This window comes from Agelaius phoeniceus, chromosome 2, assembly GCF_051311805.1.
Source record: "Agelaius phoeniceus isolate bAgePho1 chromosome 2, bAgePho1.hap1, whole genome shotgun sequence".
Classification (NCBI taxonomy): Eukaryota; Metazoa; Chordata; class Aves; order Passeriformes; family Icteridae; genus Agelaius; species Agelaius phoeniceus.
Window position 1 is genome coordinate 7,984,734 of NC_135266.1, and position 19,200 is coordinate 8,003,933.

The 19,200-nt window shown below is 37.3% G+C and overlaps 1 protein-coding gene across 3 annotated transcripts in view; it reads right to left on the reverse strand.

Annotated features, from left to right (window-relative positions):
• Positions 1–19,200, reverse strand: part of USP9X (ubiquitin specific peptidase 9 X-linked) — a 96,311-nt gene that overhangs the window by 28,634 nt on the left and 48,477 nt on the right. For 2 of the 3 annotated variants that reach the window (XM_054654548.2, XM_054654546.2), the window contains exons 15-25: positions 15,198–15,285; positions 13,306–13,648; positions 11,791–11,886; positions 9,992–10,203; positions 8,197–8,437; positions 7,839–7,988; positions 7,615–7,735; positions 7,021–7,151; positions 6,484–6,762; positions 3,193–3,318; positions 1,070–1,195 (exon numbers count right to left, since the gene is read on the reverse strand). In XM_054654548.2, coding sequence (XP_054510523.1) covers positions 1,070–1,195; positions 3,193–3,318; positions 6,484–6,762; positions 7,021–7,151; positions 7,615–7,735; positions 7,839–7,988; positions 8,197–8,437; positions 9,992–10,203; positions 11,791–11,886; positions 13,306–13,648; positions 15,198–15,285 — 1,913 coding nt within the window. The remainder of the gene's footprint in view (positions 1–1,069; positions 1,196–3,192; positions 3,319–6,483; positions 6,763–7,020; positions 7,152–7,614; positions 7,736–7,838; positions 7,989–8,196; positions 8,438–9,991; positions 10,204–11,790; positions 11,887–13,305; positions 13,649–15,197; positions 15,286–19,200) is intronic. The other variant, XM_077171658.1, reaches the window with a different exon arrangement.

Below are 19,200 nucleotides of genomic sequence, written 5' to 3' on the forward strand. Positions count from 1 at the left end.
TCAAAATATTTTTACAGAACTTAACTGTACAATTTCTACCCAGAAGAATTTTTAAAAAGCAAATTTAGGTCTCTTTTCTTGTAGGTATGTTTTCTCTAGTGCTCTACTGCTCTTAAAGCATCCCATGTATAGATACAAGAGTTTATCTTCACATGCCTGGACTGTCACACAAACTAAACCATGTTTTGTATGGAAGTATTACCTAAAAAAACCCCAAGCCCCAGTTTATTTCATTAAGAAGTCATGCTCACAGCAGTAGAAGCAGATGCCATTATAACCCTATGAAAGGCAATGGAGAGGTGCTGCATTTTGCTGAAGTAAATATTCTTCTTTCAATTGATCATTTAAACACAACAGCAAACACATCAAGAATTAAGCCTCCCTACATATTCCTTTTCCTTTCACTCTCAGGCAAGTATTGATGAGTACTAAACCCGATTTTACAAGATAAAAATAGGAAATGCTTTTTTAAAATCTGTCCAAATGCAGATTGTTATCTCCTGTAACTGTAAGCAATATTACTTTAACACAAGATGTGTGATAATCTACTGATACAGAACTCCCAACTCCAAACCAGCTGTGTAAACCACATGTGAACCCATGAATTAAAGAAGAAAAGCCATACAGAATCAGCAATTAAATCTTTTTTCCCAATGCTCCTCACATCACTTTGCTCTTCTTTCTCATTCTAGACTGCACATATGCTTTGAATCACTTCTGCAGAATAGACCTTTTAAGTTTGAAGACTAGACAACTTAGCCTTTCAGGAAATGCTTATTCCTAATTTAGATGCAGAATCTAACTGGGCTGAAAACATGTTACAGAACTGGTGCATTTTTCAACTGACACCAGATCCAAGTTACAATTCACCAGTTACTGAGGAAAGGAATTTGGAACAGAAAATGAAGCTGTGCTATGACAATGACATACTAGATTCTGAAACACATCAGTGTATCCACCTAAAAGCTCATCACACTCATGACTCTGACCAGGTCAACCCTTTGTATCCATTCCCTTTTGTACAAAAACAAACAGTAATACAGAAAAGCATCTGTTCAGGAATTCTTACCTTTTCATAGATTTTACTAATTTCCTCATTTGAGCTGAAAACCAGCTGAACTGATCCACAACCTGATGCCCAAACAATTTTTTGTACTGCCCTGATAACACAGATGTCAGGGATGTATTTTGAAGCCTGAAAAAAAAAGAGAAATTAACTAAAGCAACATTAAAATACAGCTGCAAATAACACTGCAATGGATTCTAAATCCCCACAAATGAATTTCACAGAAAATTTAAAATTTTAAATCTTAGAACAAAGATTTTTTTTCCTTAAATAGAAAACAGATGATGTATCTTGAAGAGTATTCATACTTCACTTATGTAAAATTTAATTTTTTAAAGTAGGATGTAGGCAACTCTGGTTCTAAGACTTAGTTCTAGAAACTACCAATTTCAATGCTAAAACCTTCTTTATTTAGGAAAAAAAACCCAAGAAAACACCAAACATTCATCTGGAAGGCAGCCAGCCTCTTAAGCAATATAAAAAGTTGAACTTATTTTAGGGTTTCTCCCCATGCTATGCTAGCTGAACACTGATGTTATCAAGTATGTGATCATTATATAAAGGGATTGCTCCATGTTCAAGACACAGAGGGTTGAACATGAATAAGGACACAGCTCATGTACTAAATGAATGCAGAGTCACTCTTCAGTACTTTGTGCATGGTCTGAGTTAACATCCACTAGTTTCTACTGATATACACACATGACAAAACATACTCCAACTGCTATTATTTGGGGTTCACATTAACTTTCAAAAAAACTACTAAACTTATCTGCAGTCTGTACTCAAAACAGAATTGCCCAAAGAATAGGTGATCTCTAAAAGCAGAAGGCAGACAGATGGATTTCAAGTTTCATTTTTCTAATGCTCAGACAATAAAAAGGGGACTCTTAAGAAGCTGAGCTAAGTAGGTATCTGCATCAGGAAACCTGAACAGTGTGCCTTCTTGAACTGATATGGACATTAACAATATTTCCAAGAAAAATAAAAGGTATTTTATATTTGTCACAAGTAAAGAAATCTTACAGCAACAGTGACACAAGAAAAACAAAAGGGTTTTTTTAATCTCATTGTAGTTTCAAAGTCTTTAAGCATCAACTTTTAAAAAAAAGGTGAAATATTCCTCTCTATGCTAAAGCCTTCTCTCTGGCCTATGGAAACTATGTCAGATTTTTTTTTAATTGTGAGATCCATTGTAAAGAGTCTATGACCATCAAAACATGAAAAGGCAAAAAAACCTTTCGAAGGCAAACTACAATACCCATGAAATTTAGATCTACAGCAGTATTCATAATTTCAGAAAATTACAGACAAATCTTCCACAGCAATACTGTTAAACACATGCAGATTTTGTTTGCTTGATGTGTTTGGTGAAAGAAAAATTACTTATTTATTAGCAGGCCTCTAGGAAAGACAAAGGCAGAATTAAAAAACCTTTCCTCACATCTCAGCTCAAAAGATACTTCTTCTATAGAAGAAATTTGATTAAATCAGAGTTGAATTGGCTGATTTTACACCTATGGATGCAAAACCACCACTGATGGAAGGCAGATGGCTCAGTCTTACAGCATGTTGTGCTTTCTTTAGACACTGCCCTTTGTTCTCAAGGGATAGTGAACTTGTCAACACCAAGATGAGAATACAATAATATCTTCTATCTAGATATCTCAGAAATGTTTTGGAGATGGTTTTGCAGACATGCTATACAGTACAGAAACACAGTATTTATGGCTCCCACCCTGGAAACCAAGGGATCCAGATGCAGGTGGAAGAGGAAGGTAAAGCAGTTTTAGCTCCTGCTGAACTCAGCTGAATTCACTGACACATTCTCTAACAAGACTCCTGATTCCAGATCCAAATGGGCTTTGGCCACATCATACACATAAGACAACTATGTTTGCAAAGCCCATTGTTTAGCCTTACTGAGGTTTTCATTTGTGTCATTAAAGCATCTTCAATATATAAAGATACACTGGCAATGATTTGAGATTTTTCTCTTTCATCTGATCATTACCTAAAACATTTTAAAAGGAAAATCTGTGTCTTACAAAGCAACAAATTTAAGGATTAAGAAAATAGAAAAGATGCTATAAGGAAAAAGGTGATACAGAAAGGAATTCACCAACCTCATCAGATATTTGCTGTGCAAGACGTATTGCTACATTTCTCAGCATGCATTCTGAAGTTGGATTAGGAATGTTTTGTAGGGCATTTTGTAGCACCACTGCCTGGTCATGCGTAGCCTGGTTTATCTGGAAGAAAGTATTTCTCATACTTACTTTTACATGGGAAAAAAAAAAAGCAAAAAGATATGAAGATCTAAAGTTACTTGGAAAGGTTTGATAGAAGTAGATAAGATCTTGGAAGGAAAACTTAGTGCAAAGGCCAACATAAATAAATCTCCTCATTTTCAAACAGATACCATCACACCTGAAGACACTATGCTGCAGTGGACGATCACAGAGTACAAGTAGTTGAAAGGCATTGCTCAAAACTTAATAGGTTTGGGGGCTTGTTTATTGATCAGATTACTTCAAGCTGACAGAATTGTTTTCTGTTACAATGCCTCCTTCCCTTTCAGTAGATGTGGGAAAGAAAGGGTTTGGTCAAACATGGGGGCTCCCTCTGGATTAGATAAGAGTGTTCAGACAGAGTATGGCTGCAGTTTTTATTATACTGAAGTACATTTTAAACATTTAAGTTACTCTTGAAGAATTCTGTTCTAAATGATCCCTCCTGGTTTTTTATAATATTTTCAAAATAGAAACAGCAAGACAAGTTTTTATCTTTTTTTTTTATATTGGTTTGAGCATAGATCCCTCTCTCCTTAGTCTGCCAGAGCTCCATAGTTTTGACAAAACCTGAAATGGTTCTTTCCTTCTCACAGACAAACAAAAGACGGTGTGCTGTGGTTACAAATTAAAACAGAAGAGTTTCTTCATTTTCCTGTACCAGTTCATTCAAAAAGCCCATCTCAAATGCTGCTCAAAAGACACACTGTGAGGCTGCTGGTAAGGTCTGGGGTTGGTCACATCCCTTGCTTTGTCAGCTTCACTAAGACACTTGATTCAGAGAGCAAAGTTACAAAGCCTCCACTGAAGACTAACAGAGCTTCCATAGTCAATCAGCTATTGGATGCTATTGGAAGTGATCAACAGCAGTATGTATGGGGTAAATCAGTTCTGTGTACCAGAACACTGTATTTAACATTATTAATTCAACCTTCTATGAAAACAAGGAAGAAGCTATTTTAAAGGTACTAGTGACAGCAACAGACCAATAACTGAAAACTATAGATACATAACCTTGGTTGCCTACTTCTCCTAAATAGTGATGGAAAGCCAAGACAGAAATTATGCTTTGGTACTTATGCTTAAGGTAAGACAATTAAAAATTTTAACAAATCCCACCTGCCTCCCAAGGGAATAAAAAATACCAAAAGTCCCTCAAAGAGGATGATGGTGACAGCAAGAATAACAGTGTTTTTTCCAACAAATCTGTTATTATTAAATCAGATGTTTGCAACTCCAAATAGTGAAAGTCAGCAACTGTAGACAAATGTTACTACCTCCTAAGAAGTCAGCCTAAGTCTGTTTCAAACAATACTTCAAGACTCAAGTGATGCAATGTGTGTTCCAAACTGCCCTTTAAATAACTGTTGAAAGAAAACAGGGCAGTAAAATGTACTCATTTTAAATAGATGAAAGACAGGGTGGCAAACATGTCTGCATTAATATATTCCTATTATACTCTAACATGAGACATAAAAAGCGATCTTCACTTCTTTGTAATCATAAGAGTTTTGATTTACTTGAAAAATAATTAATTATGTATCTTCTAACGGATGCAGCTAACCAGAACAGGTACTTATGTTTGAGATTTAAGGGGAATGTACTTCTCCAATTCAGAGATGGATCTCAGTCAGTATTTTGGAATTAAGTGCTCTGAAGTGGGGCTCTCTGTGTATTCTTGAGGACAGGTTACAGATCAAGAAACTATTTAAGATGGAACCTCACAAATGGGGAATTCCCATTTATCACGGAACACGCCGATTTGGAAGGGCCCCACAAGGATCACCAAGTCCAACTCCTAGCCCTGCACAGCACCATCCCCAGAGTCACACCATGTGCCTGAGAGCATTGTCCAAACACTTCTCAAGCTCTGCCAGGTTTGGTGCTGTGACCACTGCCATGGGGAGTCTGTTCCAGTGCTCAATCACATTCTGGGGGAAGAACCTTTCCCTCATATCCAACTTAAACCTCCCCTGACACAACTTCAGGCCATTCCCTTGGGTCCTGTGAGCACAGAGCAGAGATCAGTGCCTGCCCTATCTCTGCCCCTCATGAGGAAGCTGTAACTGCACTGAGGTCTCCCCTCAGTCTCCTCCAGGCTGAACAGACCAAGGGACCTCAGCTGCTCCTCACATGGCTTCCCCTCAAGGCCCTCCACACCATGCCTGTGGCCCTCCTTTGGAATGCTCTCCAAGAGTTTTGCACCTTTCTTATATCATGGTGCCCAAAACTGCCCCCAGCGCTCGAGGTGAGGCTGCTGCAGCCCAGAGCAGAGCAGGACAATGCCCTCCCTTGCCCAGCTGGTGATGCTGTGCCTGATGTCCCTCAGGACACAGATGTCCCTCCTGGCTGCCAGGGCACTGCTGGCTCATTGAACTGGCCATCAAGCAGGACACCCAGGTCCCTTTCTGTGTCACTGTTTTCCAGCATCTCATTCCTCAGTGTGTCCATACACCCAAGGTTGCCCCACCCCAGGTGCAGAATCTGGCATCAGCCCTTGCTGAACTCTCTATGGTTGGTGATTGCCCAGTCCTCTCATTTGTTGAGACCTCTGCAAGGCCTCCCTGCCCTCCAGGGCATCAACAGCTCCTCTCAGTTTTGTATTATCTGCAAACTTGCTCAGTATCCCTTCCAGTCCTGCATCCAGGTCATTTATGAAGATGTTGAAGAGCACAGGGCTGAGGATGGAGCCCTGCAGAGCCCCACCTGTGACAGGTCACCCCTCTGTCACTATTCCCTACAACCCTTTGTGCCCAACCTGTGAGCCAGCTGTTCACACATCACATGATGTGTTAAATCCTGCTGTGTGCTGGACATTTTGTCCAGAAGGATGAATAGAGTTAAAAATGAGAAGTTGACTATACTGACAATCATGCAAACCATTGAAAATCATATACAGAGCAAGTGCATCTCACACCTAACTTTTTACAGTCACCAAGAAACAGGATTTGTTTAGTAAGTTGATCTCTTTCTTAGAATTGCAAAATGTTATCTGAAAGTACCGTGAGCCCTCGATGTGCAATGCACTCAAAGAACAGATTGTCAGTGAAGAGTAAGGAGATGCTGCTGCACACATGATAAACCACAGAGCACATTGCTATTTGCAGCAAGGAAGGTTTATATTACCGGTGAAATTGTACTCGTGCCTTCCACAACTGGCTGACAAGCTTCTGCCACAGCTCGGACATGGCCATATCCAATTGCTGTTAGCAATAATTTGGCTATTTTTAGAGCATTAAGGTAGGCACCCCTTCGAGTTTCCATATCTGCATTTGGCAGGAAGTTATTTCTGGTCAGCATGCTCAGCACAAGAGGCAAACCACCACTTTTCAGGAAGTTGTACTGGAAGTCACTGGCATCTTCTCCCAGAGGTGCACTGGCAGGCATTAACAAGGCATAAACTACCTGTAGAAGAAAATACAGAGTTAACTAATGGAAATGCACCAGCTTGGATACAGATGATTGAACATAAGAATTTGTAGCAATACTACATAAGCAATGCTTTGACAGCACTGGCCATACACGTTTATGCCAGTAAATTGTTCAGTATTTTCAATTGTTAATTTCAAGCCAGAATTTGGTGTTAGGCTTCCATAATGTTACAGACAGGACTGCCACAGAGAGAATTGACAATTTTTAAAGAACAGGCAAAGCATCACTAACCTCTGTTAGGTACAGCACTTGTGAGGCAGAAGGACCAAAGAACAGAGAATCAAGGGATGGACTAAGGCTGCTTTCCCCAAGCTTTGCATGATCTAAACAAATTGCTCTTAGCTTCTCGACCGTAGTGTTATCTGCAATAAAAACACAACTTATAAGCATTTTTCAGCAAAAGTACTCCACAACAAGCCAGTACTATTTACAATTATAAATCTGAAAAATTTTAAGTGTCTCAGAACAGTTGTAAAACTGACAAAATCAGACTACAGACTGTTCTCCAATGACTATTACAGTCAAAAGTGATCCTATTAAAACAGTGCTACAAAACCACCTTAAAATACAATGCTCCCCATTTTGACTGCACTGTGGCATTAACCCCAGTACCAAGTGCAAACTATGCAACTTCATATAGCAGATAAGAAATAAGTACTTGGGAAATCTTTTACAGTCCTAATTAGGATAACAGTAATGAATTACAGTCCCAATAAATTACCGAAAAGTAGAAAATACTCCCCTATCTTCACTTTTATGTATCAGATGAGAAATTATTATACAGCATATTGCAAGATTTAAAAAAAGGATAAAGTTAAGTTTTACCTGGTGGCATGAGTTTCATAAGAACACGAGCTCCATCTCTAAGAGGTGGCATATTTAGACTACTGCCCAAGTCTGCCACTTGCCAAAGAAAAGAGATGTATCGAGGATGCAGTGACATGATCTTAAAATAAGCAAATTAAAAAAATGTATAAATAAAAATTGTTAGCCAAAGACAAAGTGTAAGAAAAAACATGTTTGAACTGTTAATTTCAGAAAATGCTTACCACTCCAGGCAAACAGCTTTCAACTTCTGGATTTGGACCATCACTGTAGTGATTGCCGTGGTTGCCCGGAGAACCAGTTGAAGAGTCAGAAGAACTATCAGGACTTGACGGCATATTAGAATTTATCTGTGTAAGCTTAGCTGTAATTAGCTGAAAAACACAATCATAGTTTAAATACTCTCCAAAAATTAAGATTCTTTAACAAATAAGCATCTGATAAAATGTTAATGGCAAAATGTAAGAAGAAGAATGGAATTACTCAACAAAAATAAATGATGCCATACACGATATTCTTCAAGCATTTACAAAAGGGAAGGGACATCTGAATTGATGTAAATACCCAGCCTGCAACACTAACCGTTTTATCCTTGAGATTCAGCTGCCCAATTAACTTTCTGTCATCTGCAGGATCTACCAGCTCACCCCCAATGAACAGCTCTACTTTTGTGTGTGCACTGTTGGCTTTAATGCGATTGAGGATGCAGCGCCGCACTTGGCCAATCGTGTCGTTTGTGTGAGACCAAATATCCAAATCTTCCACCTGCCGGCCTTGGTTTGGAAAACGAACCACAAGTGTGATATGTTTACCACGGAAAGCTCTGAAAATAAACAGAAAAGCAAAAGTTATTTTTGCCCTCATGAAATAAATTCTTTTCCTTCCTGCATTTTTTGCAGCAGGTATTTCAACATCAAATCTTTACGTGGTATTTTCCAGTCTAAGATTCAGTGAAAGCCCCAGCAGCTATGGCAACAACATACACAGAATCTTTTAAGAACCCACACTCAGTACAAATGCATTAATCATATGGTCAAATTTACAGTCAGGTTAGGAACACTGAGAGAAACTTTAGAAGTCTCTTATTAAGTTTTAGATCTCCTCTCTGTCTTGTAAACTTCCTGATCAAAATGTGCAAAGAAAGCTTAATCAGACTGGCAATGATGTTTTGCTCTTTCAGCAAAGCAACTCAAGCTTTAAATACACCAAGATCAGAAAAATCCATCAGGTTGCCAATGCCTTAATACCTTCTGTCAAAATCAGCCTTAATGCCTTCTGTCAAAAGCTGTTGTAAGTTTTATGCTAGAATTTCAGTTTTTAAAATCAAAATCTTTTAAAGAAAGTTTGAAGTGGTCAAAAAAAGGAAGAAATGGTTTCACATTAGCAGTGATCACACTCCCCACAATGGCAGAGAGCTCATTAGGAAAGATGTGCCCAGATAAGCCCAACAAACTAATCCCATGTAACAAAAGGCAAAAACTCCTCAGAAAGCTCCTTGCTAACAAGGCCTGTGAAAGATTAGTCTAATCAAATCAGCAGCCCATAAAAAGATGTACTCACAATCAAAAAGAAAACTTTGTTAGGACTCATCAATCAATCAATCAATACATGCAGTAAAAAAGCTGTAGCAACACTGCAAATTACTGACACACCATGAAGAAATAGCAATTGCTTCAATTTTTTTGACAAAAAGGTCATTTAAAGTAAGTGGATGAAAAACCTCCATCATGTTTAAAAACATGTTCGCTGCATCATAAATCCATAGAGACACCAAGGATTTAAGCTAAGTTTTCACTCAAGGACAAGTATAAGAAGAGTGAAGGTGTACAGAAAATAAATATACTTCAAAGTACTGGTTATCTTCTTCCCCTCCTTGTGAGGAGCTTACAGAATATTTCACTTAGAGATAATTAAAAATTTAATCTTGCAAAGTAAGATTGAGATCTCTACAAACAATTCTGGAAGGTGAATATATACATTTACAACATGTTTTTGTATAATAAGACTATGAGAAACAAAAAAGTTTTGCCAATGCTAATGCTAATGTAAAGAACAGTACTGCTTTTAAGTAATTATCTGAAATAAAGAATTATATCCAAAACAATTGAGCCTCAAGGTACGTTGTGCTTGTTACAGAAGAAACCACCAAGTTTATTTTTAGGCCCGCTGCCCCTTTCATATTCACTTGTATTTGCCTGATCTTGCAAAAAAAAAAAAAAATTAAATAGAGTTTCATATATTAGCAAAGAAAAGGGAATTCTGAAACACCATGAAACCATTTCCCAAATAGAAACTATTTAAAATGTAAAAATGCCAAGGATAATAGTACTGAAATTTAACAGAAATCAAAATCATGATACTGCTTTTTCACACATACCTTGACATAGGTAGAATAGTTCTCTCTTCGTGGTAATCACTGTCACATTCATTTATATACTCCCTTAAAACAGTCAACACTCTCACCATCCTTATTGCTTCTTGTCTTGCACAGTTGATGCTGTCTTTATCTCCATCCAACACACATAATGTATCATAGGAGGCTTTCAGACGATCAAAACAGGACTGAATGAAGTCTTCATGAATCACTACCTAATTACATTAAGAAATTGGAGTAATTACAAGACATATTAGAATCCATCTTTTCAGAAGGATGACCAAATGATAGAGAAAAAAAAATCCCCAAACCAAAACAGGTAAGTTACTCAATAAAGCTGTTTTATTCCAGCAACTCCCATCAACAGATAGCTCTAATTTAGTGTGCACTTCAATAATCTCACATCAGCAGCAGCTGTAACCGTACTGTATGTAAATAGAAAAAGTGAAAATTTGGACAGAGAACAGAGTTGGACTTTCACTTTCTCCTTTTCTCAGACTATGTTAAAGAATTCTTGTGTGCATATAAATCCAGCACTTCTGGAAGTGTCAGAGCTAAGCATGTGCAGATGGACACATCAATGCATGCTTAGTAAGCCCAGACCTACAGCAAGACAGAAGCCTCCAGCCATCTGCCACTGCACGAACATACAGCTTGAATGGCTGTGAATTCACCACCTAGAGCAGCTGTGCTGGACCTGGCAGACTGGCAGCTCTGAAGATTATGAAAGTGTTTTTGAAGACAAGTAGAATATTAGTTTTTAGAAATATACCTGGCAAGTTATCAACTGGAGATTGTCCAAAGGACAATATTCCTCCACTAAATTTGTGCACTCACATAATTACAGAATGGTTTGGGTTGGAAGGGGCCATGATTATTTTTATGGCCTCTTCTTGACTCTCACCAGCAGATCCATGTCCTTCCCATGTTAGGGGCCCCAGAGCTGGATGCAGCACTGCAGGTGGGATCTCACCAGGGCAGACAAGAAGGGCAGAACCCCCTGCCTGGACCTGCTGCCCATGCTGCTGGTGATGGAGCCCAGAACACTGGTGGCTTTCTGGGCTGCCAGTGCATGTTAGGGCTTCTTATCAAGCAACACCCCCAAGTCTTTCTCTGCAGGGCTGCTCTTGGTCTGTTTATCCAACAGCCTGTATTTGTGCCTGGGATTGCCCCAACCCAGCTGCAGAACCTTGCACTTGACTTTGTTGAACTTCACAAGGTTCTCAAGGGTCCACTACTCAAGCCTGTCAAGGACCCTGTGGATGAAATCCCTTTCCCTTACAGAAACCCAGCATCTCTTCTCTGTCCACTGAATCATCTCCTGGCAGATATTAATGCAGGGAGATAATATCTGATTTGCTAGACCTCAGCTTGACCATTACATGGAAATTCAATGACCCTTTGTAAGGGGCATGCCAGAAAAAAGAGATTACATTAGCTTGTGACAACACCCAACAGACCCAGCCCCTGAACATACTCGTATGAGTAAGTGCCACAATTTGCAGTGCAACAAAAGGCTTTCCTCTTATGACATTAACTGTTTTCTTAGGAATAAGAGCAAATACAGCAGATGAACTTAGTGGGAAAAATGAATGAGAGTTCAGTCTGCAAATATGAGAAAAAACTTTAGTTCTGCATCTGCCCAGAATTTGATGGTAGGACTCACCCGCCAAAACACAGAAACTATTTCCTGTTTTCAAATCTTTCAACTACAAAAATATCACCAAACTGATGTTTAAGACTATCATTTAAAGACTATTTTCATTTTTATTCTGTTCAGTCTTCTTGTTGCTTTTTCTTACCTGATTAACTTGTAACCTTGGGCCAAGATTAGTATAGATCTCTTTAAGAAGGTCTATTGCTCGGTTTGCAATGTCATCATTTCCCTGAATCACAACCTAACACAATTGGAAAAAAAGCATTTACATCTCTTAAAACTTGCTGGTGTAAAAATGCAAACAAAAACTACTACATAAGAATCTCAACACAACAGTATGTCTAATTATCTTATGAGGTGAAAGGGACTAAAATGCTTAATTAGAAAATACAACCAATAAAACTTACACTCAAGATGGTAATATGAGGAAAAAATAATAATTAATTAGTTTTGAAGTTCAGAGTTGGCAAAAAAGGATTATGCTGTATAAACAGAGTAAAAGCAGTGTTTATATGTTCATGTTCACATAACATTCCAAATTTTCTCTTGTTTCAGAGAATAAGAAAACTTCACATGCTTCAACAATCTCCATCACGAGACACAATTTTCAAGTATTTAAATGGCTCTGAATGGGTGGAAAGGGGACAAGCAAATGAATTCTGCTTCTAACCTGATAATCTAAATTTTAATTACTAGTCACCAGGTCTGACAGCAGGTTTTATAGACAACCCCTGCAGGGTATGCAGATCAAGCCTCCTGAGTTTTGCTGATTAGAGTAAGTTGATTCCCAAAACCAAAACATGCTAACATTCTGTGGGGTCTCTGTTCACAAACATGATGTGAACTTATTTGTATAAAAATTGGGATCTACTTTGGTTTTAACTATTACCACCTGGATTAAAATACCCCACCCTTCAAGAAGCCACAACCAAAATTACTGAAGACTGCTGCTGTACACATTTTACAAACACAGCCATGATAATTATGTCACAGTGCACCACTGTGGGCTCTAAGGCAGCTCTTGAGAACAAGAAATACTCTGAAAAAATTAGGTTACAGTTTAAATACTGATGGTTTTCACCAACAGATTTGGCAAGCTTCAGGAAGCTTCAACCTTTCTATTGAAAAGGAAGATTCTATACATAGAGAATAGGTGGTTATATGGAATCTATAGATCCTAGAAAACCACCATGTTTAGCCAAAATGTTGTGATTATAAGAGAAGCAATCAGACCAGCGATCACTTGGTCTGATCTAGAATCACTCCAGTTCACCACACTAGAAGGAATGCCATGGAATAGCTTATGAAGTGCAAGAAACAAAGCTTAACTATAATGTGCATGTGAAAAAAAGAGAAATCTACAGATAATTCATCTGGAAGGATCTTTTCTTCTCCAACTCTATTGGGAAATTTTTAATTTCACGTGCATACATAAATATACTTATGTTTCAAATAACTTTCCATTTAACATCAGTCTGCAAAGTTACCAACTTGCATACTTGCTGGGAAGACAGTGGAGTCAAAAGCCATGTATTTAGTTGGAAAAAGCAGATTTTGTAATTTCACTCCATTACTAATAAATTACACATTCCTAAAAGCCTAAAGAGACTGAGAAAGTCTTAGCAGTTAACCTTTCAGATGCTTCCTTCAATTAACTCACCCTCCAAAGGTAGTCTAATCCTATTAATTCCAGGTCATCCATCATATAGGCTCGTCTCTTTGCTACAAGCTTTCCTTCTCGACAGTTCACAGCTTTGAAGAAACGTTCAAAACATTTCATTCCATTTTCTGTTAATAGGGAAGGATCCAGCTGAAGCACATTATTTTCAAAGAAGTCCTTATTAATGTCAGGGTCTAAGTCTGGTTCATCCCCCATTAGTTTGGAATACCATTTAAAACAGGCTTCGCGATCACAAAGATAAACCGCATTTTCTGCTAAACACTTCCATATTTGCTTCGCCTGAGGGGCACAGAGCCACAGCTGACCATCCTTCAATAAAAATCTTGAGCAAAACAAAGAGACAATTAACAGCACTGTCTAATACACATCCAGAGTTACAATTCAGTAAAAAGTACAGGCACAAAGTTGGATATGCACATTATACATGTATATATCACAAGTATGAGAACTTCATTTACATCATCAGTCCACTCATAATCAACCCCATGACATCTTAGTAAGTTTGAATGAATCAAGACCAATCAAATCCAAATACACAAAAAAACCAAGCATTGTTTACATTTTATATACAAAGAAATGCACACTTCCTAATGTACACTATTTAGTTTAAAAGTCAGGTCACAACATATGAGACAAAATTAATTCAGTGATTCACTATGTTCTAAGACTTGATTTAGCAAAACTGCAAAAAAGGTAACAATAGCATGGAGCAGAGCCAGAAGCAGAAATCAATGAACTGGAAATTTTCCCTTTTATTTAAGCAAGTTTTTAATTTGTGTTCAGTTATTATGAAACAATTATTAAGAACTTTAAATCTGAGAGCTAACACTAAGGATGCTTCAGGAGGAACAAATGATAATCAAAGTTCTTTAGATTAACTTTTAATACTAAATTTTTTTTAATGTAGAAGAAATCAGGGACTGAGTTATGGCACTGCTTTTCAAAAATTACCACATACAAATTCTACATTTGACATCCATGGAACTTCATAAATTTCTGTACATTAACAAATAGTGAACTTAAATCTAAGGAAGTTACAGTTTGGAACATGCAGGAGTGATACATTAAGTGTGCTATCCATGTGCTATTGTATAATTTCATTAAACAGTTAACACTTCAGTTTAGTTAATGAAAATTCTCAATAAAATTTTAAAACATAAAAGAAAACCTCCTTTATAAAACAAGGAAAAAATAATTCAAACATAACAGTTCAAGTATTTTTACTCATTTAAAACAAGGTTAAAACCAAGTAGGAAAAAGCTGAGAGAAACTCAGTCTAAAAAGCATCAGCATTCTGCTGCTCTGTGATGAGCAGAGATCTTTTGTTTCCTTATTTTACTCCAACAGGAGCTGGCCAAAATCATCCAAATAATTTTTTTATTGTGCTTTCTTTCTGGGCCTCAGTTGCTGCCAACACATCATCACTGACTGAGGAAAGTATGTGTCAGTTTATGATCATGGATTTAATTCTGGTGTGATACACAGGGCCACATCCCTACTTGGAATACTTTATATTTTAACCTAAGTTACCCCAATAGGAATGTAACTGTATCCACCACAAACTTTATTTATACCAGTAAGGTTCTGCACATAGACAGGAAAAAATACAAATCTTAGTGCAGAATAAGAGCCTTGGATTCCAAATAGTCTAATAAACTTTATTTGAATATTCCAACAGCAGCATTAAAGCCCTCCAGGAAAAAATCCAAACCAAACCAAAAACATTCGATGTATTTTTGCATCTGAGTTTTGAAAGAAGTTAACAAAACAAATTAAAGCTATAGAATAGAGAGAAATGCAAAGGGTTTTTCTTCAAAAAGCATTGAAAATATTCTTAAAGAAGTTAAAGAAATGTTCAAGGTAAAGCTCACCGTAAGAAGTTCAGTCGCTCCTGTACCTCCTGCACGTGACTGTAGCGGCTTCCTGGTCTCACAGTCTGAGGATCATACTCACCATGCTCTGCAAATAAAACATTTTATTAGACAACACACTCAGAAAAGTGATGCTGGCTCCAGAAGAGAGGGTGTGTTTGAAGACTTGTTACTCTGAATATAATCCAAGCCCGGTACATTTTCAGTGAGGCGTATGAAAAGAGTTTTCAGCAGTCAGCCACCAGTTAATGCTTCTTCCTATTCTAAACACAGGCAAGGACTCCTGAGGTCTATAACCAAATCAACAATTATGTGCTCACTGTTCAGAATAATGAAAGTGCTACAGAACAATTAACAACTTGCACTGTACTTATTCAAATAAATGTTCTCTATTTTCAAGTAGTCAGCTTGAAGTCAAAAGTCAGTTGAAAATAGAAGTATACCAAGCATATAACACAATGATCCAGTGCTTTTTTTTCTGAGGATGCTTAATTTTGTTACACAGCATCTTTTCTAAAATTTCATTTTTCTGTTTTTTAGGCTGTTTCTGGCTCCAGAGGAAATCATGACTCCATTTCTTTACCACCTTTATACATAGCTATGCACACAACATCACTCAGAGGAAGAAAGTAAGACAACTTTATTTACTGCAAGTTTCCAAACATAAACCCCAAATGCTTGTAATCCTGACAAGCTCGAAACACAAGTCATCTTTCGAAAGTAAAGCATGAAGTAAAACTTTTAGCTGCATTTTGTCTAAGTTCACCATAATATTCTCTTAACAAACAGCAATTTTGCTCACAGGAACATGGTTTTGGTGTGGTTTTGTTTGGTGGTTGACTGTTGTTTAGATTTTTTTAAATTAAAGAGATACAATCTAGATCTGCACTTACATTACCTTCATCTGTACTAGCAGTATTTCATCATGACACATTCATTATGACAACTCCATTATAAAGTAATTAATGCTTTATTTTTTATTTGCAATGATGTACAGATTGCCTTTAACTAAGGTGACCCAGCCAGGATAGACCCTCTCATGACAACATTAAGACTAACATTAAAATTTATCTTCAGAGCTGAAAATCACTATCTCCTATTACATCAGGCAGGGGCAAAAATAAGCACATCAGTGCTTCAAAATAAAGAGAAAAATAACTGTCATAAATATTCCTCTCTATATCCAAGTATAAAAGGTACACTACCTTAAATACTGAGTGACAGGGGAAACAGAAGACCAGTAGTTAACTAATGTCTGCAAAACTGAAGACATTATGTTCATCAGAAACTCTTAAAAATTAAATCATAACTTCCATTAAATGATCTTAAATGAGCAACTAGCAAAAGGAGAAATGTGGGGGAAAAATCTGAAGAAATAATATAAAAGTATGTAAATAAAAATTATTTAAGAATTAGTAAAATATGCTGTGTCTCCAGCAGAAAAAAAATCAGGGTAGATAAGCATATTGCAGAGAAATTAAAATAGATTACTTGAAGTGTTGGGTGTTGAGGGTGGGTTTTTTGTTTGATTTTGATTAGTTGAGGGGGAGGTGGTGGTGTTTGTTTATTTTCACTGTGGGAACCACCTGGGCTTTTTCCTCCTGACTAAAGTTTAATTCCCAGACACAACATCATTAGTGGCAATGACAGGAGAACTCAAATCCAGCCAGCTGCAGACAGGAAGTGTGGATGGACTTCAGAATTCTGAAAAACTCTGAACTACAAAAAAATTCTACTTCCCTAAATATTTTCTGTATCACATTCTTTATACATCTCCCAGATTTATTTTCTACTCTGCACATCCCACAGCAAGTCAAAGTGCAATCTCCTTAAAAATTCCTCTTACACACTGGAGCAGAAAACAACTGGAAAATTTAAGAATAATTAGTGATAAACACACACAGAAGATCATATGGCACAGTTTCTACAAAAACATTTCATTAACACTTTGGATTTTTTATTACTGCAGAAAAAGAGAGATAAAGGAGAATTGAAATTTTCAAAAGATCTTTGATAAATCTTTGAAAAGATGAAACTGTGACCTCCTTCAGGACTACAAAATCCACGAGCAGTTGTCTCATCTCATGGAAGACTTTGCAGAGCTGAAGGAAAGGATGAATTCAAGAGAAGGGAAAACCACAGAGCATGGAAAAAATTCAGAAATATAGATTAGGCTTCCCTTTAACCCCAAAAGGGCAAACATACTAAAGGGGAGTATGCCAGAAAACACTATGCATTAGTGAATAACAGAAGACTAGAAACACTGTTTTCCATCACCAAACACAGCTAGGGAAGACTTCAAGGAAAACAAACACATGGCAAATTCAAAGTTAATTTTGAAACATCCAAATTACCTAGTAATTGCAGTGTTAAGTGCCAAGAATATCTGTCAACAACTGGATTTTTTACTTCTATGGCATTTGTTTGACCTGTGCTGTTTGTATCTTTGCCTTGAATTTCCCCCCTCTGTCTCATTTGCCTTCTTCAGCCAAGCTTAATTCTACAGCTTCCAGTTCTTTCTGATTTCACATGCATAATCTTCTTTCTTCCCCTTTCATTTATTCCCTTTCATTTATAAAGCCCCCTGGCGTATTTTCTCCCCCTCCATGAAGGCATGGAAGACAAATATCACAGTATTCTATGTTCTGCTCTATTTAGTATATAAAACTGAAAATTAAAAGAGTTTTTGCACAGGAGCTGTGGATTACAGTCTGAGCACAGTATCTGGAACATGAGGAAGATGTCCTGGTTGCCCTTAATAATGTAATAAAGTACCTAATAAAAAATCCCACACTATTATTCTTCTGGTTTTGTACTCTGATACAAATGAGAAGTTCTGCAGCAGCTTCATCTCAAGAAAGAGCATTTTAATTGCTTTGTAATTAGATTAAATTTAAACCCTTTACACACTTGTAATTCCTATTGCATTGAAGATGTTTGTATCACTGCTTAACTGAGTCACTACAGCTGGGGAGGGGCAGGGCAATGTGGGTTTTTGGGAAAGGAAAAGAATCATGCAAGTCATCAGCCTAATTCTTCTGCCCTCAACAATTTGATATGTAAATAATATTTTCAACAATGACCTTTTGGCTTGAGAATTAAAAAGTAAGATAAATTAAAAATACTTCCTACACTAATACTGAAAACAGACCAAATAATTTAGTATTATTTTAACATTATTAGTTAAGGTATTTAAATTAGGATAAACCCCCCCATGTATTCCTGAATAGAGAAATACAGTTGCAGTATGTAGATTTAACTGAATGTTATTCTCAGAGGCCTACATCTTGCTGAAGTGACCCATCTTCACAGAGCACCATTATTTACACAAGTCCACAAGTATGTATTTTGGATATCTCTTATTTGAAGTATATATATATAGATATATATACACATACATACATACATACATACATACATATATATATATTTTTAATATTCCAAAACGGCCACTTTCCTGTGCACTGGTAGCTACAAGCTCTCCAATGTGCAAATATCCTGTCCTCCCTGAATGACCTACATTGAATCCCTGCAGAACATACTGTGTTATTTCTGAGATGCAACAGAAAGGCTGCCAGGCTGTTATGAGGTCTTGGTTCCAGTCAGTAAAGCCAGTGGTAGGGAAGGAGGAGTGTAAATCTCCTCCTTTCACTTCTGTTGGCATAATTTTATATTTCAAGAACTGTGGTTCAGTGTACCAAGTTTCCTGGCCCACCATTCTTCTTCATTTCCATGCTTCTACCTCAGTAGCTAAAAGTTAATCCAGAGTAAGAGGGTAAATTCATCAGCAAAGAGCTGGATTTAGCCTAAAATACAAAAATACTAACACAATGTGCTGCCCAAGTGCTGCTAATAACAAACACAGTAAGAGAGCCTGAACAGACGGAGTTACAAGGGAAAAATAAATGGTATCCCTGTGGTTTGAAGTCCTTCTCCCTGACAAATTCCAAATACTGGCTGCAAAGTGAGGTGATTAAAAAACTTGTCAAAGGAGCCTTCAAAA